General features: G+C 42.9%; 1 protein-coding gene across 5 annotated transcripts in view; it reads right to left on the minus strand.

Annotated features, from left to right (window-relative positions):
• Positions 1–21,705, minus strand: part of SIPA1L1 (signal induced proliferation associated 1 like 1) — a 358,911-nt gene that overhangs the window by 57,202 nt on the left and 280,004 nt on the right. For all 5 annotated transcript variants that reach the window (XM_056134390.1, XM_056134391.1, XM_056134395.1 and 2 more), the window contains 3 exons: positions 16,902–17,475; positions 16,018–16,292; positions 8,572–8,838 (listed from right to left, as the gene is read on the minus strand). In XM_056134390.1, coding sequence (XP_055990365.1) covers positions 8,572–8,838; positions 16,018–16,292; positions 16,902–17,475 — 1,116 coding nt within the window. The remainder of the gene's footprint in view (positions 1–8,571; positions 8,839–16,017; positions 16,293–16,901; positions 17,476–21,705) is intronic.

A 21,705-nucleotide genomic window follows, 5' to 3' on the forward strand; every position in this document is an offset into this window, starting at 1 on the left:
TGCAGAGCTGCGTGTGGGAAGATAAGAGTGCTGGAGGTGGCTGGTGGTGACGGTCACACAACAATCCAAATGTTCCAATGCTCCGTGCTGCACACTGGAACATGCTTAATAAAGCACATTTTACATTCTGCATATTTTTTTCCGGAATAAGAATTGAAACTGCAATTTCCCCTGATTTCCCACTTTAAGTAACTTCTTTTTGCATACTGCTTTAGTTACAAAGTTTTTTAAAAAAAAATTCATCGCAAGACTACTAACATGCCAGGATCAGTGGCTGGTCCTGGGAATATCAGGATGAACAAGACACCCCGCTTTAAGTTGAAAAAATAGACAAATGAAGATGAAAATGAAGAGAAGTAAATTCCATGCAGAAAGTGGATGTTAACTAACGTGAACATTCCCAGGAGGGCAGTTAATCTGGGGAGAGGGCTGTTTGGAGAAAATGAAAGGAAACTTCTTAGGGGAGATGAGACTTGGGTTTGGTGTTAAAATATCAGAGGCTATTGATCTTCAGAAAGAATGTCTAGAAGGGCACATCAAGCAGGACGGCATTGGGAAAGGTGGCTCGGCTTGAGAAAACATGGTCACAGAAAGTTCTTCACAAAGAACTGGGGGGGGGGGGGGCGCGGGCAGACAAAGCACTACTGAGGACAAAGCAGGGAGGGGACTGGCAGGGAGGACTCCACTCTGGGAGCCAAGCAAAAGGCTTTCAGGGGAAGCGTGATCTGTGAGTGTTCCCATGTTTAATTTTTATTTATTATTTATTGGTTTACTTATTTTTAATCAAACCACGCCGTGAAGTATAAGGTAAAAGGCCAGATATCAAATTTGGAGGCTGGACAGCCAAATTGGTCTGAAAAAATTCTTTTATGAACTGAGATACTCTAAGACAAGAAGGAAGCTTAAAACTGAGGACTGTGGTTCTGTTCTGGAGCTCCGGTAAGACCATTCCCTAAGGTGGTTAACACCTGAGAAGGTAAAGGTAGTGAAGGGCGGAGAGAGGCTGAAGCCAAATGTGCTTGGAAGTGAAGGACACGTGAGTGACCCTCAGGTGCAGATGTTCAGAAAGTGGGCAGGCTTGGGAAGTGTGAAAATTGAAAACAGGGGTCAACAAAGAAATATAAACTATGAAGGCACCTCTGAGTCAATGGCCTGGGTTATTAAAATAAATGAGCTACGCAGAGATATTGCAGAGTGCGTATTTAAAAGAAAAACGAGGAAGTCAGTGTGGGAGACACAATTTGGGGTTATGAAATAAGTGCAAAGAGCTGATTAAAAAAAATCAGCACTCAAATTCTAGAAGACAGGGAAAAGGAGTTTAACGTGGCCAAGGGTTATTAACCGCATCAAGGAAGTGGTGGCTCGATTTGTCTGAAAGTACGAATGAAGCAGTGAGGGCTACCATAAAGCCTGTACAGGTAAATCTAGGAAGTATTTCCTTAAAGCCAGAGAGAGAATGGAGACTCATGACTAATATGTGCTCAGGGAGGAAAATTCTTAAGTTTGTTGTTATAAGTGAAGGCCTTCCCAGCAGTGCTGGGCAGGGGTGGGGAGCACAGGCCCTAGGATTTGAGGCATGTGCCCCACCCCTGTGAGCTATCTCCCCAAGAATACTAAGTTTCTTTCAACAATATTCACTCGGCACTTGCCCTGTCCATCGCTGGTGTCTGCTGAGGATTCCAGAGGTGGGTCACAGCTCTATACACACATGAAGGAACATGCTTCACCTAGTTACTTAGAATTGAAACGCAGCAGGGAGAGGGGAACTGTATGGAATCAGGGTAAAACTCAAAAGAACCGAGGGTTCAAGAAGATTCAACATTAAATATACCTATAAAGTCTGGGATTTCACCTAAAATGAGAGATCTCCAAGCCTGCTCGGATTGGGACTGGGCCTCCTCCACCCAGATCTCCCACCTTCCAGTAGCTAGACAGTTACACCCACCAACTGCCCCCAGCGCCATGTAATCCCATCAACGTCCAAGATCCAGAGACTATAAAACCAAGCTCCCAGAAGCATGTGGCCACATTCCCAGCCGTGGAACCTCTTATTGTCTAGTTCTCGCTCTTGGAGAATCCAGCAGGCTACTGAGAGTATTGTGCCTGCACAGCAGAGTCTGGCAAGCTCCCCGTGGTGTATTCGATATGCTAAAACTCAGTAACAATGATGGGTCTCATTCACCCGACCCTGAAAGAGCCTCCAATGTGGAACTTGCTAAAATCTAGGCTAGGACGAATGGAGACGTTACTGGTGCCTACTCGAGGAAATTGATGAACAATGGGATGAGAGTGATAGAGTGATAAAGTCTGGGATTTTACCTAAAATAAGAAAGAAATTATTTTATCTGCTAAGCCTTTTGTTTCTTATGCAAAGTCTCTGAAATGTCTATAATTTTTCTCAGCATATTAACATCAGGATTTTACTACTTTACACTTATGTTGGACACACAATTATATAATGTGTGTATTCCCTAAACATAATATAATGTGTTAGGCTAAACTTCATTTCTACCCTTATGCTCTAAATTTTGAGACCAAAGTAGCAATTAGATCATGTTATCCTTTTTGGGGCTGGAGTGATAGCACAGTGGGTAAGGCGTTTGCCTTGCACGCAGCCAACATGGCCGACCCGAGTTCGATTCCTCCGCCCCTCTCGGAGAGCCCGGCAAGCTACCGAGAGTATCTTGCCCGCACAGCAGAGCCTGGCAAGCTCCCCGTGACGTATTCTATATGCCAGACACAGTAACAACAAAAGTCTCCAATGGAGACGTTACTGGGCCTGCTCGAGCAAATCGATGATCAACGGGAGGGCCTTGACTTTTATCATTTTTGTGACAACACGATACACTCATGTATCATGAAAAAACAATAAAATTAAAATTACTGATAAAATTTTGTACTCAAGATGTCACCTGGGAAACACAAAAGATCATATAATTAAATCAAACAGAATTAGAATATATTCTGTTTAGATGTACCCGAGCCCACTATTTGGGTCAGTGCTGGAGAGATAGTATAGTGGGTCTAGTGCGTGCCCAGAGCCTGCCAGAAATGATCTGAGTGCAGAGCCAGGAGGAAGTCTTAATCATAGCCAGATGTAGCCCAAACCCAACATATGGGTGGGTCATCTGTTCTGAATGCATACATTTTCCAAAAATGTATAAAGAACACAATTCAGCAAGTAATTCTTGTTAGAAACTCCAAACATCAACAAATTTGAGTGTGTAATAAAAAAATCTTGACTTTGAAAATAAAGTTAAAAGGTTATTCTATCCCATAAATACTTTTAAAAATACTGCTCCTTGTGACCTGGAAGTCTGGGATTTTGGATACCGTTCAAAGAAAAGTATGCCTGTATAGTGGTAGATTAACATGCACATCTAAAGGGCTTGACAAAGCCATAGTGGATAAAGAGCACAGACCCAAGGAACATGGACAGGTAGATCTGAAGTGGTGCTGATTCATGCATAAGCACAGTGGGTTTTTCTACAGCTTAATACACCTTGCCTGATCTTGGGGTGAGAAGGCAATAGAATGAACCACCTAAATGTAAAGGTGAGACTCCACTCAATATTAGAATCATGTCAATACTGGTAAGCCCAGAATTCATGTATAGCAGACTTGGCATCACTTTTTACTCTCTGTAAGGCCCATTATCACACCATCAAGATATCCAAGTGCAAAGGTAGATGGCACCAGAGCATCTGGTATAAAGAGGATGGAAGATGGACAATTAGTGTCCAGCCCTGGGGCTCAATCTCCCAACTCAATGAGGTACTTTACTTTCTGTAAAGCTATAAAGGCACTGTTTAAATTTTCCAGTTATATTTTAGTACTTTCATGAATAAATAAATAAATAAATAAATAAAAGCTGTTTCCAGGTAAATTTTGTGAGTCTGGAAATTTATGAAGGACCAGGATGTATTTCTGATGAATATCTTTATGCTATTCTATAAAACAAGTATTCCTAAAACAATACTTTCCTAAACATTTTTTATTTGATTTGTTTTATTACTGAACATTTAAAATGGAAAGAAACTGTATGAATGAAGCACCCTTGTCCAATCCAAAGCCCAGCTGAACTCTTTACATCTTCACTAAAGGAGAATATTCATCTAATTGCCACACACTTTAACATGAAGATGAAAACTCCAAATAGTCTGAAAACATAGGGCTGAATCAGTTAAGGCCCCCATCATAAGATGTGATAGTAAAGTGTCCGAAAGAAGGCTTCGAGGTTAAGTGTGTAGAAATTAAACTTCCCCCAATCCTTGGTAGCCTCATGTCTACTACTCTCATCTATACAGCTTGGTGTCAAAGAGTCACACCCAAAGTCTCACATGGCAAGCACTCGGGGTCCCCACTACTCTGGGCCATGGGAAGAAGAAAGGCAGACACAAACACATGCGAAACAACCTCAAAAACTCAAAGAACTCCATCTGCGTAAAATGGAGATGATGCCTTCTCTAGCACTAAAAGCTGTGGACCTCAATGGAAGATAAAAAGGTGTAGGATAACACTGTTTTGTCCTTCCTGTATAGCCTCAGGAGATAGTTTAGGTTTATTGGGTTGCTCCCATCACAGTACTCCCATTCCTGTTTTTTTTTGTAACTTCTTTCTTTGTCCTCTGTTGACTTGTAAATATTGCTTTTCTCTTCTCCCTAAATCCTTTGCATAGTTTATTCAGAGCACTGTCCTTTTCCCATGGACACAAGAAGACAGTATATGCTATGCTTTTGTAATGTGACTTTCAGTGATACTTTCCTCCTGGGCATCTGTTCTCTCACCTTAGCCTAAGCTGCCCTTACTTCCTAGCACCCCCCAAAGTAGAGTCCTGATAAGGGACTGGACGGAACCAGGGCAAGTGGTAAGCAGTGTGCTACCCTGGCATCGAGATGAGCCTGGCCAAAGCGCCATAATGCTTAACTATAAGTTAAGAGCTTGGTCATGAACAAATGCTGTCATTATCCAAAAAGTAAGGTAAAAGGTAAAGGCCCTCCCGTTGATCGTCGATTTGCTCGAGCGGGCCCAGTAACGTCTCCATTGGAGACTTTGTTGTTACTGTGTCTGGCATATCGAATACTCTCGGTAGCTTGCCGGGCTCTCCGAGAGGGGCGGAGGAATCAAACTCGGGTCGGCCATGCTGGCCGCTTGTAAGGCGAACGCCCTACCCGCTGTGCTATCGCTCCAGCCCACATGCTACAGTACTCCCAGATTTTCATTGTTCTTTACCATTCACCCAGAAGTCCTTCCAGAAAGAACAGTGCTGTATCCTCACTGGGGCCTGTGCTCTGCTGCTTGTTCTGCTTTGTGAGAACAAGTTGTTTGGAGACCTCCTTGGCTTGAGATGCTGATCTCCATTTTTGGTCAGATAAGCAAATAATGCATAACTCATTATAAAAATCTGTGTAATAGTTTATTTTCAAAAATTAATAATACTAGCACAGCGGTAGGGCGTTCGCCTTACAAGCGGCCAACATGGCCGACCCAAGTTCGATTCCTCCGCCCCTCTCAGAGAGCCCAGCAAGCTACCGAGAGTATTCGATATGCCAGACACAGTAACAACAAAGTCTCCAATGGAGACGTTACTGGGCCCGCTCGAGCAAATCCAAAAAGTAGTAACTAGATTTGGACCCTCCTAGGGTTAGGAATGATTAATCTGGCCTAAGCGCTGTAGTCTGAGTCTGTGGCAAGATGTTCCCAGGAGAACTGCCCTTCAAGCCTCAATGGTATCTCTTACTGTGTCCACACAAAAATAACCAGTATTAAGATGTTGATAGTTACTGGACTGAGAAAAGGAGAAAAACACTTTAGGAGGTATTTTGCCTGGGGCAGTCAGGAAGGGTTTTCTTATGTTGATTTTGCTACCTGACTGGGTACAGTGTCAGTGCATAGGGCAGGGGAGTTGGAGAGGCAAGAGAGTTGGAGAGAGAGAGAGAGAGCAGGGTAGCATGATGGACCAGGAGAGGCTAGCAAGGGGGACAGTGAGGAAAGAATGTAGAAGAATACAGGAGCAGGCACGTGAGAGAGAGAGAGAGAGAGAGAGAGAGAGAGAGAGAGAGAGAGAGAGAGAGAGAGAGAGAGAGAGCGCGCGCCCAGGCTGCGAGATGGAGTGATGAGTGGGAGAGACAGGAGGAGACAGAAATGAGGAACAGTGTGAGACTAGAATGGGAGGCTCAGGAAGATTGGGTCAGGAGTGTGGGAAGAATGGAATAAATGGTATCTGATCAATCAACTGGCTTGGCCCTCTTTTCATCCACTGTCTGTCCCATGGCCTGGCCGCCCCGGCTAGGGGGGTGACCCGGGCCCCCCAGAGCCTGGGTGGCCAGGGGAAGAGCCGTCGGGGGGGGCCCAAGCTGCCCCTCAAAATTTTATACAATAAGGTAAAAGTTTTTGCTTTTAAAAAACTTTTTATCTTGGGAGGTTATTAAATCCACCAACAAGCTTCAGTTTCTGTTGCAGAAATTAAACTCAATATGGGCTCAAAATATATGGAAAATTGTAAAAAAGAACATGAAAACAAATTCCCTTTTAGAAGCACAATGATATTTTTCTGGAGAGAAAGAAAAATTGCATAGAGAGCAGAAAACTGATCTTCCTCAAAGCAATTGTTTCCATGGTTTATCTTCCAAAATGTGGGCCAATCATGAATTCCAGTTAACACATCTTAGAGAGAGCCAAGCTTGGAATATGTAGAACCAAGAACTTGTTCAGAGATCTCTTGAAAGTCTTTTCCTTCCCAAAACAGTGAGAGTGAGAAGAGAAAGCAGATGGGTTTACATTGATTTTGGGATAGGTACCTTTCATTGAGATAAATATAAGTCTCTGCAAATAAATCTAAGATTAAATGAGAATTTCAGAGAGACAACTTGTTTATTTTTTTTCCTGGTGTGTGTATTCTATCAAATTAAATCTACATGGAATCCTAGTATATCTGAAATAGTCACTTTTGAAAAACTGAGTTTTTGTGCTGGAGAGATAATACAGTAAGCAGGGCAACCTTGGCCAACCTAGTTTCAATTCCTGGCCACATGGCCATATAGTACCATAAATGGCCATATAGTACCATATAGCTCCATACAGAACCCTGAGCTCCGCCAATAAGCCCTGAGCAGTGCTGGGCGTGGACCAAAACAAAAAAGGAAAAGAGTCAGGGCTTTCAAAAAGTCAGCTTCTCTTCCCAATTTCAGTCCAGGACTCTTGAACCTAGAACCCATTTTCCTTGGTGGTCTGTTCTTGTTGCTCAAAGGAGTCCTGGTCACATGAGTGCTTTCACCCAACACAGCCAAGAGAAGACTCCTTCCCTGCTTCAAGGCTTCTGATCCCTCTCCATGGTAAGGACCAGAAAAACATCCTGAGACGTGATGGAGATAAGCCTCAGTGATGGGAAAGTGACAGCAGAGAGAGAAAACAGCCTCCTTAAGCAAATGACTAGCCTCTTGTTTTAGTAGCAGAGAAAATTTAGGAAAACTTAAATTTATGATGAACTATTTAAAATTTCATAGCTAATTTTACTGATACTTTAATTTACTTAATCTAGGGTCAGGACATAGTACAGCAGGTCCCTCATCCAAGTTCAACTCCCAATACCAGTCCTCTGAATATCACCGAGCAGAGCCCTGGGGGAGGCCAGTACTATCAGAGTGGCCTGGGGTATTCCAGCATCACAGGATCTGACAGCATCGCATCCTCAGGCCTTGCACTGGTGGGGCCTCTGGGCTTCCTCAGTGCCTCTCACCCAGAAGAGAGGGGATGAAGGGAGGGAAGGGAAAGGAGGCTAGATAAAGCAAAGTGAAGCGAAGAGGAGAGAAGAGGACTAGAAAAAGAAAAGAACTAATTCTGATTTAATTTTTGGTCTAGATCCTAGTTCAAAAGGCTGCACTTTGCAGTGGACTGCAGACAGAATTCTTAAGGCATTCTTATTATAAAAGAGTTAACCAGTTATCATTTATGAAGGAGACCACTATAACTTTCAATTTAACAACTGTTTTTTTTTTTTTAAATTTTCACTCTCTGGGATTCCTCAGTCCCTCTCCTTCTTGCTTATTTTATGCAGGGCTGAGTTCTTTAAATAGGCACCATGTTACTTTACTTTCAATGCAAGAGAAAATGTCTGTTTTACCCTAGTTGTTTTCCCATCTCCCAATTCCTTATTAGCAAAGTGACACAAACCTCAGGATGCAACCCAAAACCTACGTTCTGTTGCTCCTATCACATTACTTATTCCAAAAAAGTCAAAGACTGTCAAAGATGATAATATGGTCAATGTCATCTCGAAGAGTCTGCCAAGTTCTAATCCATATGGCTAGGAAGTGTGTAGTGAAGATTTCTGTTGGTATCGCACAAGAAGCGAAAGCAAAGCACAAATGCCCTTAACATGGAGCGGATGGCTTTTGCTGGAAACCATCCGCATTTAACCCCCCAAGGCTTTGAAATGCTACCATGCATCTCAATTTCAATTCTTGACTTCTAGTAAAATCTGGGAAGACCTCAGCTAGTGCTCTGTTGAAGGTCCAGGACTGAGGAGGTTTAGGGCAGAGAAACGGGGCAGACCTTGGTGGGCACACTCACCGCCGCTCCAGTGGGCGTCCATCGCTGGAGATGCTGCGAGGAATGTTGGCCCTTTCTGGAACTGGCATCTTCCCATCTCCTTTCCCGGCATTCAGCCTCGAGGTCATGGGGCTCTGCACCTGCGAGGGGACTTGAGACGAGTGAGGCCCCTTGCCAGCATTCCTCTGCCATTTGTTGTTATTTCGAAAGGGAAACTTGAATTCGTAGGAAACGCCTTCATTCATCTTGTACTCCATCACAGGCATGCGGTAGGTTTCAGAGCAGCTCCTATGGAGGGAGGGCACAGAGAAGAAAAATGATTAATGCGTTGGCTTGTTTGTGGTGAAACCACAATGATTCACATTAACGGTGAAGGCTGATCAAACACTTCCTCCATTGTTTCATACCCTCCTTCAAACACTGGGCCCTGTAATTATTTTTCTTTCAAAACCCAAGAACCCCAGGAAGTATCACAGATGTATTTTCCTTTGCTCAGGTTCAACTGTTGAGTCTTCAAAAAAGCAATGCGAACCACCACTATGGCAAGGGGGGGTGGGGGGACAGGTGGTGGGTAGCGGTGGGCAGGGCTGTCCTGAGCCCTGAGGATGGCAGTCCACCAGGATGGCACGATGGGGGAGCAGACCCTGAGCAGACCCCTCAGAGGGAATATCAGGGGAAACATGCCATCACTGAGTAATGTGGTTGGGGACCCAAATGAGTGTACAGTTTTGAATTTGTTGGGATTCTTAGAGTGAAGAAAGAAAAAAAGGTGGGGAGATTATTTTTGAGATACAAATTGAGAGCCTGATTCAGATCAGAAAGGGGAGGTCAGGGGGTGGGGGGAGGAGAGAAGGTCAAATTATACAGATTTGGCAACATGAAGTTGCTAGGGAACAAAGCATAACATACAAAGCCCTGAAATCAGTCTTTTACTTTTAACCTATTATCAATTTGTCATGTACACACTGATTTAACCCCCAGGCCAGAAATCTGCCACAGTACTACAGTTCTTGGGGGGCCAATCTGAGGAAAGGTAATGGTGGGCACGGATGTCTCCTGTTGCCTCTTTTCGTACTATCCTCTCCATCCTGATTCCTATCCGAGGAAGCGTGAAACCCACTTTTCTTTCCCTCTACCTAAGAGCAGAGGAAGGGCCATTCAGTGATTAACGTGAGTGATAAATTACTGGGGGTGAGGGAAACCTATCCCTACTCAGACTGTTCATTTGAGTTTCATCACCAGATAACTGTGGTACCAGACCGCCTCTAAGTGAAAAAATGACTGGTTTTCTTAAAGGAATTCTAAGGACTGAAACTCAGGTGGGAAGATGAGGAAAGAGACATTTAAGAGAGAGTGAAAAACAGTTCTTCAAGAGACAGGAAGAGACAGCACCAGGAGCTTGACAACCTATGCTGCCTAAGAGAAGTACAAGACAAATGCATATGGGTCATATATGCAATTCGAAGCAGCTAATTACTAGTCACAGTACATGTAAGTCACAGTACATATGTGAACCAGTTGAGTTAATACAACATTCAATCCAATATGTCAAAAATGGAATCACATGGACAGGTAATCAACAAAGTAATATCAAACAAATATTGATGAACAATTTACACTCTTCTAAATGTGTGCTTTACGCTGACAGCAGACTTCACGTGTGGGTTAGTCACATGACTTGGGCTGTGCAACTGCTATGCTCCTGGCGCCTGTACCACACAGGGCAGGTTCAAAGAGCACCCTTCTGGGGGAAGAGCAATAGTACAGCAGGTATGGCACTTGCCTTGTTCACAGTCAACCACGGTTCAATCCTCAGCACCCCATATGGTTTCCCGAGCCAGCAGTGGTACTTGAGCACTTACTGGGGATGTGTCTTATGCCAGTGAAGAATACGTATGATGGATGTGCCACTTTTTCAGGCCCTTGTCTGTGTGTCTCCAGTACAACTTCTGGCTCTGCACTCAGGAATCATTCCTGGCGAGTCCTTGAGACCACATTAGATGCTTGAGATAGAACCTGGGTTGGCTGTTTGCAAGGCAAGCACCCTACTTGCTATACTCTCTGGCTCCCTCATTCTGATATTTTTGATGCAAATATGCCATTGCAACACCTTTTAAAAAATCTATTAATAAAGGTATTGCTAGTATAAAGCTTTTCATGACAGAAAATATGGCATGTGCTACTATATTTAGTGCTCAGGTTCTTTAAATATAACAAAGGAATGTTATACCTTGCCAATGGAATACTAATAAGAACAATAATCCATGGAAAAAATTTACCTCAAAATCAGTACTAGTTCTGTTGCTTCTTAGCAATAATCCCTTCTAACTGGAAAGTCCAGCAGATTATAAGTAAATTCTTTTTGTGCTAGGAAGAACAGATAAAGAACTGTGAAGAACACATACATTGCCACTATCAACTTTGGACACTAACTTCCCTAAATTTCCCTCCAAACTAGGCTTTTCTTTCACTTTTTCCTTTGCCAACAAAATTAAACACAGTTTCAATTTTGTGATATTCTACATGTACTTTCACAGGCTGCTTCAGTAACAAGGATAAAATAAATACTAATAATGTAGCAATAGAAAGAGGTTGTTTTCATCTTTTGGGCCTTATTAAAAAAATACTGACTTGGAATTGATAATGGGTACTGTTCTGTTCTCAAGAAGTGATTCAGTGGCATAACATTTGATACTAAGACTAGTTAAAAGACCCAACTGGCCTCAAATTTTGTCTTCTCTATAGTGTGTAATGCATTTTCATCACTTTGAATTTATTTAGCTAGAAACCCTTTGCATATTAACAGATGGTCATCTGATAAAGCCTAAGCAGGGAGAGAGGATTCATTCCTAAAGTATGAAAAAAGGGGACCAGAGAGATAGTTCAAAGGGTTAGAGTACATACCTTGCATGTGTGAGGCCCCAAGTTTGATCCCTGGCACAGCAGACACTCGTGTTCCTGCCCCCAGTACTGCTGGGGGTGGGGTGGGGGGGCGCATCCCAGCACTGCAGCCTTAAGAGGCAACATAGGCCCCAGCATGGAACCCTTCAACCCAGTGGGCTGAGCATCTCCAGGAAGTGGGTCTGCTCCTGGGTCCTCTAAACATTGTGAGGCCCAGGTAAGAATGCAATACAAAGGAGCCACAGAGCAAAATCTCAGTCTACTGTTTCTGGTGGCCTAGCACGGCCACAGGAACCACCCTCTAGCTTCCACAGACTAAAGGGAACTGAGGCTCAGTGAAAGATGAGAGCTGTGGGAGGAATCTGGATGTGGGCAGTACACAGAAGAACAGTGGTACAAGCTGGCCTTTGACAGGACATGCAAAAATGTTCATAAGAGAATTACAATTTCTTTCATTATTATCTTGGTAAATTAGGTTAGGTCCTGAACAACCCTAACTCTTAACATTGCCAGTGCGCAATGGGTCAGGCACCAATCTAGCTGCACTGGGTGCCAAAGTAGATTCACAGTTAGCCTCAGTTTACAAATAACGGAGGCTGATCTGTCTGAGGCGACAGAGCCAGGAAGTGAAAAGCCAAGGTTTGACCCCACAGAATGTTACTGAGGTTGGTCTTACTATAGTCATAAACTGAAAATAGTTCCAAATCTCCTGAAGTCTTCCCGGGAGCGGCTGCAGCATCTCCTGCAGTGGATAGGCTGAGGGAGGCGCGTTGAAACCTAAGTTAACTGAAATCCATTCCGTGTCCTTGTTTTCTTTTTCAGTTGTTTTCCTCCCACCTAAATTCCTGCCTAAATTCTTACTACCCATCACTTTTTTTTTCCCCTGGGGGGTGGGGAAATTGGTTGGGCCACACCCATTGTTGCTCAGTGCTTATTTCTGGCTGACTGTCCTGGTGGTGTTTGGAGAACCATATGCAGTATCAGGGATTCGCACCAGGGTGGGCTGCGTAAAAGGCAATGTCTGAACCCAGTACTATCTCTCTAGTCCCCTATTACTTTTTCTGTTTCCCTTAAGAGTCAGGGCTCAGGGCAGGTCCAAAAGGTGACAAAGTGACATCTGTTTGACTATTATGCATTGAAGTTATGTGCCAAGCAGTGGCTGCAGGAAGAATGCTCAGATACTCTGGGTCTCTCAAGCTGCAGAAAGAGTCTCTGAGGTGAGGGACTTTGATACTCTGGGAGCAGATGTGGAGTTGGAACACAGAATGCCTGAAACTATATTATTAACACTACCGTATATCAGAGTGTTAAAAAAAAAAACACCTCAAAAATAAATTAATCTCCAAGATGATCGGATGCAGGGAATCCCGTGAGCACCAGGAACAGAGCTTTCCTTATCAAAAAACCCAGGTCTGATTTTCTGGAGCAAATCCTACACACTCTCTCTCTCTCTCTTTCTCTCTCTCTCTCTCTCTCTCTCTCTCTCTCTCGTTAATTAGTAAAGAAGGGCAGAGGAAAAGTTTTGCTTTTCACCAACACTAAGAAATAGAGATAGAAAAACAGATGAAAAGCATATGAACAGAACATCACAAGGCTGGATCTTTCATAAGGAGAGTCATATATTAGAAGAGAGCTTGGTTACTGAAAAGCTGTATGACTCTGACTTGGAAAAAACAATTTGCTTCTTTGGACTAGTACAACTAACCTGAAAAATAAAGGAGGGCTTGAACCAGATGGTCTAAAAAGTTCTTCTAGGGCAAAAAAGCTGCTTCTGCTCATTATTATTTATTCTTTTGGTGGGGGAGTGGGTCTGGAGGGCCATACCTCACAGTGCTCAGGGCTTACTCCAGGCTCTCTGCTCAGGGAACATTCCTGGTGGTGCTGGTGTTTAGCCAGTGTAGGCCATGTGCCAGGCCAGGAATTAATTCCAACACTCTCTTTCCACTCTTTTTTTGCTCTTTAAAATACTTTTAAATATAAAGAAACAACTTTGTAACTCATTCTTATTTAAAAGCAATTTGAAGGGCCTAAGAGAAAGCACAGCAGGCAGGGGGTTTGCCATGCACCTGGCCACCTGGATTCAATCTCCAGCAACTCATGTGGTCTCCCAGGCACTACCAGGACTAACCCCTGAGCAGAGGAAAGGGAAATCTCTAAGCACAACCTGGTGCTGCCGCCAAAACAATTAAATGAATAAAGGAAATTTGATCCTTTAATATAACTTGTTTGCTTTTAGCTCTTCCTCTTGAACTGCTATCTTATAAAAAAAAAAAAACAGTAGGTTAGAGGTCCCCAGTAGAACAACAATTTAATCTGTGGATATTTTTCATCTAACAAAGAGAATGTTGACCGAAGATTCTGGTGTCTAGCCTGAGCCTGTGGGAGAGAGGGTGGGGGGCGTGGCCAGGGCGGAGGAGGAGCCCTCCCTCTGTGAGACCTTTCACTTCTGGGAACCTTCAGAGAGAGGAGGAAGTCTCATACCTGCTGCCCTCCCCTGTCCTTCCCACTGATGAAGCATCAAGGGAACCCTCTCTCCAAGCTCATTCCTCAGGGGAACTGAAGCTGCTAGGAGGGTGAGAACATCAAAAAACCCAGAGGCTCAGTAATGTTGCTTTACTTTCCTTGTCCTTCTCTTTCAAAGCTTGAGTTTGACTCAATAAAAAATAAAAATTAAAAAAAAAAAAAACCTAACAAACAAACATGATAACTTCTCAGTACCTGTTTTGCAAACCATAATGTCCCAAAGGGGGAAGAGAGCAAGAGCGTGCGCGAGAGGGTGAGTGAGAGGGTGAGCGAGAGTAAGAGGAGAGAGAGAGAGAGAGAGAGAGAGAGAGAGAGAGGGAGGGGCTGAGGGAGGGTGGTGGGAGAGAAACTGGGAACACTGGGGTGGGAAATGTAAACCAGTAGAGGGATGGGTGTTGGAATGTTGGAACACTACGATTGAAACCCGACCATGATCAGCTTTGTAACCGTACCTCATGGTGATTGAGTGAAAAATAAAAAATAAAAAATAGTTGAATTTGAAAGCAATTTATAGCGGGCTCTGCTTACTTCCCATGTATATGGGCAAAAGCCAAATTTACCAAAGCCCTAGTTTGTTGTTAAGCTTTTGTTTTGTTCCCCACGGAAAAAGAAATTAAAACCCAAACTGCCTTTTTCAAAATTGCCACAGGCACATAAAACTCCTGGGCACTTGTAATTCTTCAGATCACTACTGGGTGCCTGTGGTCCCTGGTGGGGATCTTGGAAACCCTGCCTGAGTAGCCGGCATCTGGGGGGCAGCAGACAGAGGCCTGACTTGCCTCCCGCAGGAGCAGCAAGAAGGGCAGACAAAGAGGAGACTGACTAGTCAAAGAACAGAGTAATTAGTTGCTAGGAAAACAGCAGTGGGAGTGTGAAGTGCGGAGGAGAAGAAAGAAATGACAGATGAGCATTATCTTATTTTGTTGAGAACTGCAGCAAGGTGTTAATGCTTCAACTGCTTATTTGAAGCCCTTTCTCAAAGCAGTCTTTTGGGTAGAAACTGGAGTGGCTCTGGCAGTGTGGGGCTGGAGGTGATAGCCCTTTGCCCCATACTTTGGTGAGTCCTGCATGTTCCATGCAGGGCAGGGGATGATGGCCGTGACAATCTCAGGAACAGTGGTGGAAGATGAAGACTAGCACTTCTTAAAGGTCACAAAACAACCTGTACCAACTGCTTAAACATCTTCTTGGTCACACGGGAGGACAAGGGTAGAGGGAGGAAACAGGACAAAGAATAATGCCGTGGCTGTAGAATGCCTATGAGTTCGTTGCCAAAGCTTTTAAGAAACGCTTAAGAAATAATGGGTTCAGAGAAAATTAACAGGTTAAAAAATAGTAGTGAAAATAACACATGCATGCCCAAAGGAGCAAAGAAATAGTTGATTAAATTGGTTCTATCGCAAAATCTCCCTACAGACAGAGAAATTAAATTTTCAACAGCACTGCTGGCTTGGCAGGGGCTGGGAAGCGTGAGGTGCCTGAGCTTGCCTCTGGGAAAATGCTGGGCAACGAAGTCCCAAAGCATGACAAGCAGGACCAGTTCTCAGAAGCCAGTTCCTCGTAGGCAGCTGGGAGAGAGTCTAGGGAGTCACCGGGCAGCCCTCCAGACTGAGACAGTGGTGGGTGAGCGAGCAAAGGGCGCAAATGGGGGAGTTAGAAGAACAAGTGTCATGGGACAGGAACAGAAGAGAAAGAAGTCTGACACTTTGTAGTGCGGAGGATCTTTTAAAAAAGCCTTCAGCATTTCTCAGCCACCAAATGTAAGATGTTTAAGATGGGGATAACCGGACTTCTATTTTACAATGACAACTTTGTAAATCCAGAGATGTAAATCCTGGAAATGGTTCTTATTCATCATTCTTTCCAGCTGCTGTGGCCACGTGTTGAAAGGCAGTTGGGTCCCGAGTCAGATTTTCCATGGAAGGAACTTTGGGCATTGCATGTAATCCAGCGCACTCCGCCCCCCCTCCCGTGCCCGCCCCACTCCTGCAGGAGACAGGCTACGTGATATGCAAGCCAGTCACGGTCTCCACTGAGACCTACCTCCGTGGGGTGCAGTCATCATGAGGGGGGATGATGACGACCTTGACCGTGACAGATGTTCTCAGGAGGTCAATCATCTGCTCGTGACTCAGGGTAGCCACGGCCACCTTGCAGATCTCCACCAGTCGGCTGCCTTGCCTCAGCCCTGCTTGCCATGCATAGCCATAGGGTTCCACATCTGCCACGATGCCCTCGTAGTTGACATGGAAGCCGAGCTGTCCTAGCCCATTCCTTCGCAGAGTCATCTCCACGGATTCACAACCCTTTGTTACAAACTAGACCAGGAAACAAGAGACCAGGTTTTAATGCAACGGGCATTAAGTGGTGGACACGAAATGGGAGAAACATTGTAAGCAGGGTAATTTCTTTTCTAAAAAATAAAGTTTACGTTTTTTTTTTAATTTGGGGGCCACCCCAGGGGTGCTCAGGGCTTACTCCTGGATCTCTGCTCAGGGATCACTCCTGATAAGCAGGGTTACTTCTAAATGTCCCATAGCCAGCTGAAGAGCAGACGGGTCATCTCTTCTTCACTAATCTCTATTCATAGATGAAAAAAAGAATACACTTACATCCAAAGAACTCAGTGGCTTCTCTGACATTACAAGGAAACCTCAAATGGATCTACAGGGAGCTGGCCATTGAAAGAAACTATTCTGTTACTCATTTTGCCCTAAGGGGAAAAAAAATCAAGGCAGCAGCTACTCATTCAAACAATTCTTTTCAGTGGCTAAAGGAGACTGGAGGGGCTACATTCTCAGTCACCAAGGCAGTGGGAGCAGGTCACAGGCAAATGGGTTTCCGACAGAAATACAACTTGGTTCTATTGGGCTGAAAGCTTTGTGAAAGGGGCATTATCTGTGGGCAAGGGGGAATAAAAGACTCACCTGCAGCCTTTTGACAATCTCTTTGATATCCTCACTGCTAATGAAACTTTCCACTGAAACACATTCTCCTCGTTCATAGAAGATTTTGACACTGGTGTCGGTTGAAGTCCACCCAATCACATCTCTGCAGGAGCAGTTGAAAACCACACTCTTTGTTTCCTGTTCGATGAGGACTATGAACTCATTGGAGATCCCCAAAAGACAGTCTATTTCCATAGCCTTGTTGTAGTCTTTGGCCCGAACCGTCCACACAATTGCCCCCATGCTACTGAGCTCAGCTCCAGGATATGGCTTAGACTTTTCCTTCTTCTTGGAAGCTAGAGAGATGAACGGGAACTTTCCAGATGGGTCAATAGGGGTGTTGGTGACATTCTTTTCTGCCAGATCTTTCAGGTATTCTTGGCGGGTCCGAGTTGCCATGGCCCGGAACTTTTCTGATTTATGAGCAGCATTTTCTGCGTTAATGACTTTGGCCAAAAGGAAGTCCCTGAACACATTTGACTTGGGGAAAGTGACTCCTTTGGGAATGGGTGGTCCAAAGGAAGGCACATCTCTGGACCTCGTGACAGCCACACTAAGTAGAAACAAAGTAGAAATTAGAGGTGTGTCAGTACTTCTCAGCTGCACAGCAGGAGAATAAAATGAAAACATTATGGAAAAGAATACTAGAGTTTATTGTCCCATAAGAAACAATACTCTTCCAATTAACCTCTGCACATATTTTCATTCAACCACATTTAGGCTTTATACAGTATCAAATTTTTCCTAGGTCCTAAACTTAGCTCCAAAGCTAAAATTTTGTCACTGATAGTGAATAAACCGTAATTCTATGAAAAAATTCATTGCAGTGTTTTGAAAAACAGACACATTATTTTTATGTTTTCTTGAGTATACTGTTGGCTGTTGTGGTGCTGGTAATAAAACTCAGGGTCTCACATGGTAAGGGATAAGCTCTGTCACTGACTAGATAGATCCACAGCCCAAAAGAGATATTTTAAAGACCTACTGATTATTTCAGTGGGTGGGCTATTGTGATCACATAACTTTCAGAACAAACACAGGTTTGATAGTCTCCATTTTAGATGTGATGCCACATGCTGTCATCTAAAATGAAAATGATGCATGGCATAAGAAAAATAAGTTTATTTGGGGATCTCCAAGGAGTTCATAGTCGATGTCATTGAACAGGAAACAGTATGATTTTCAAAGATGCATGGGGTAAGACAAATAAACTAAGTTAAAAAAATTAAAAAAAAATTTGTTGGTTATGTATTGGGCATTATTCTACCAGACAAGAGCTGTACGAGATAAGAGCACAACTTTAAATTAAAATGAAAATTTAAGTAATAAAATGACTGCTTTCAAGTCACATATAAATGTACACATAGGCTGGTGCAATAGTACAGCAGGAAGGGCATTTGCCTTGCACAAGACCAACCCAAATTTGATTCCCTGCACTACATGTTTCCCTAAAACATCAGTAGAAATTAAATGGAAATGAAGAGGGTGTGTATTTTATATCATATGCCAAGATCACATAGCAAAGCTTGAGGGCTGGAAAATAATCATTCCAACAGGTCAACCATAACTCTTTTCAAATTATCTATTTATCAGTGAGTCAGTTATGCAATTATGCTATGTATTAGGGAAATAATGTGAATTATTTTCTTCTTTTCAACTCCCAGAATCAGAAAGTCTAATCAGAATGTGCCTCTTTCACATGAAACTCAAGAGACATGTAAGATTATGTCTTAAGAAGGGTTTCCTTTAAGATTCTTGGCTTTGTTTCCCAAAAACTGGTTATTTATTGTGAAAATAGGATAAATAAACAAAAATTAGAAATCTTAGGAGACATGTTTTATTTTTGTTGGAAGATGGTCTAAAAACTAGTAGCTAACAAACTCTTCTAACAGAGAAATAAGACTACCTAAATCTTTCCTTAACAAAAAGAGGTGGCAAGGAACATTCCATTTTCTTTGAGAATTCAGATACTTCTATGTAGATTATGTCAATGTTTGACAGCTTTTCTTGTCTATTGTGAACTGTCTAGCTTGAATGCTGACAGCTGTAAAATTTTGATTGTGTTATCATTTTTATGTCAAGTGAAAGAAGTTGAAATACCCATATATATATATATATTTTTTTTGCTTTATGGGTCACACCCGGCGATGCTCAGGGGTTTACTCTTGGCTCTGTACTCAGGAATTATTCCTGGCAGTGCTTGGGGGAAAATGATCCAGAAATATACAGTATCTTATATATTTAAATTGGCAATTGCTTCTCTTGTTAAGTTGACTTTAAATCATTATGCATTCTCAAGAAAACTGTGATTTTTATTTAAATAAGGAGATCTAAGCAAATGCATTGCAGGAGGTGTCAAAATGTGCACCAGTCCTCCACTTGCCACTTACACTCACTGGCTTTCTAGAGATCTATTTATTAACTGATAGAACTTTAGACAAACATAGACTGGAAGCCTACCAATAATTAGAAGCCCTGAGAATGAACTATGAGGTAAAGAACTGAGTCCTTACCATATAATTATCAATGATTCATCATGGTAGGGAGGCAAATGATACAGCTTTGCATCATTAGAAATAGAACCCTTCTAGAAGATGAGGAAGATGATACCCTAGAATGCTCTTTTCAAGTAAAGGGGTTTGTTATGGATAAATCTAACTTCCAAGGTTTTCTACAAGGTTAAAACCTCATTAATTTAGATCCCACAATTCTGAACTTTTAATAGTAAGGTCTGATTTAAACTAAGTAGAATGAATATTTTCATTTAGAATTTCCTCCCATAAAAAAAATCTTTCAGAATTTTGAGACACACGTTTAATATGTATTAACTAAAAATGGTTCTTGCTATTTTAAAAGGAACATTTTAAAGAATTTAAAATTTGCTATTTTAAAAGGCGGATGTGCAGTCCACATGATATCACCTTAGAAGCAATGCATTCTTTAAAGTTATAGCCATGCCTTATTTACTCAGCATGGTCAGATTAGGAAGTGTCATCAAGAGGGTAGTAGACAAAAGTCAGAAAGAAGCTTAGAAGTTGAAACATTTAGTAAAGTTAGCAGTGGAACAATTCAATATTCCTTAAACACCCACCCTCCCCCCATACACACACCAAATAAAACCTTCAGTTTCATTTTAAAAGTCACTAGTTTGCATTCTACTGAAGAATGTGCTCATTTCAACAGAAAAAAAAAAGTGTTCTCTTTCCAGAATCTTTAAAACCAGCAAAGGGTGAGGAATCCTGTGTTTTAATGTCTTTCGACATATCCTTGAGCCTCTGTTTGAACAGCTGGTACAAATTTGTCACTTCTTCAGGAAGCAGATTTTGAGAAGTACAATGACTTGTACATAGCTTGTCAGAAAGAGCCAGTATGGAAACTTGAGCTTCTGTCCAAGCAATACAGTGAGTACACTATGACCTGATCACACTCCTTCTGTAGCACTGTCCTCCGGTTGTTCATTGATTTGCTTGAGTGGGCGCAGTAACATCTCCATTGTGATACTTGTTATTGTTTGGCATATTGAATACGACATGGGGAGCTTGCCGGGCTTTGCCGTGCGGGCGAGATATTCCCGGTAGCTTGCCGGGCTCTCTGAGAGGGGCAGAGGGACTGAACCTGGCTTGGCCGGCCAGATGGCCATGCACAAGGCAAACGCCCTACTGCTGTGCTATCGCTCCAGCCCCTTCTAAGCAGTAATATTTTAAAACTTTCCTCCTTTGTGAGGCTTACAAAGAGACCATCCACCAGGCTCACATGGCCAAAGAGATTAACAGGCTGTTCCTAGTGGATATGGGCTTTGTGGTGTCTATTTCGATAAAAGAACTCAGATGAAGCAGCAAATCTTGGTACTCAAAGACAATTTCAAAATGATACATGAAAATATTTCAGAGACATCTGAACAGAAGTCTGGGGAAAAGGGAGAATGGGATACTTGAGCTTCTGAGGCACCATGGAAATAGCAATAAACAACAATCTCAATCCAAAATATTAAAAGGAAGGGAACTTAGAAAGTATCAAAACAGTAGGAGTTGGGTGGGGCGGAAACTCCTTCTCTAGGAATCTGGATCAGATCACCTACTTAGGAAGCTTTCCAAAAAGGAGATGTGGGCAAAAAAGCAGGTAAGATAAGGTGAGTGCACAGAATAAACATGCATTCATTGCTTCCCTAGGCAGTTCTTTCCTTCTCACAATACTCATTCATTCACATTCACCGAGCTACTCTGTGTTACTCATGTGCTACTGCTGAGGGTCCTGTGGCAATGTCACAGGCTCTGCCCTCCAGAAGCTCAAAATCCTGTGTGTGTGTGTGTGGGGGGGGGGGGGGGGGGAACATCCAGTCACCTGAATGCAAAAGGAAACACCAGAAGAAAACTGGAACACATCCGATGAAGGAGGGGTATGTGAGAAGAACCCTTCCTGCTTACAGAGAAGCTTGTTCAAAGAGGAAGGGCAGAGCGCATGGATTGTTCTGGGAACTGTAAGCAGCTCCACATGGTTTGAGTGAGGGAGCAAGGGGGACACTGGCAGAAGTTCTGGTGGAGGCTGAGAGACAGGAGCATCAGGCATCAAGTATACCATGCAACAAAGTATGCTAAAGAGCCTGAACTTTTCCCTAAATAGTTTTAAGAACAAAGAGCAAGATACTTGGATTTTTTATCTTAGAAAGGTTGGCTACACTGGACAATAACAATAATTATTTAATGTTTGGCATAAACTTGTTCAAGAAATTTCAATCTCTTGTTATGGTATGCTTTATTTTTTTGGGAGGAGGAGTGGTTTGAGG

The sequence above is a fragment of the Sorex fumeus genome, unplaced genomic scaffold, assembly GCF_029834395.1.
Source record: "Sorex fumeus unplaced genomic scaffold, SorFum_2.1 ptg000098l, whole genome shotgun sequence".
Classification (NCBI taxonomy): Eukaryota; Metazoa; Chordata; class Mammalia; order Eulipotyphla; family Soricidae; genus Sorex; species Sorex fumeus.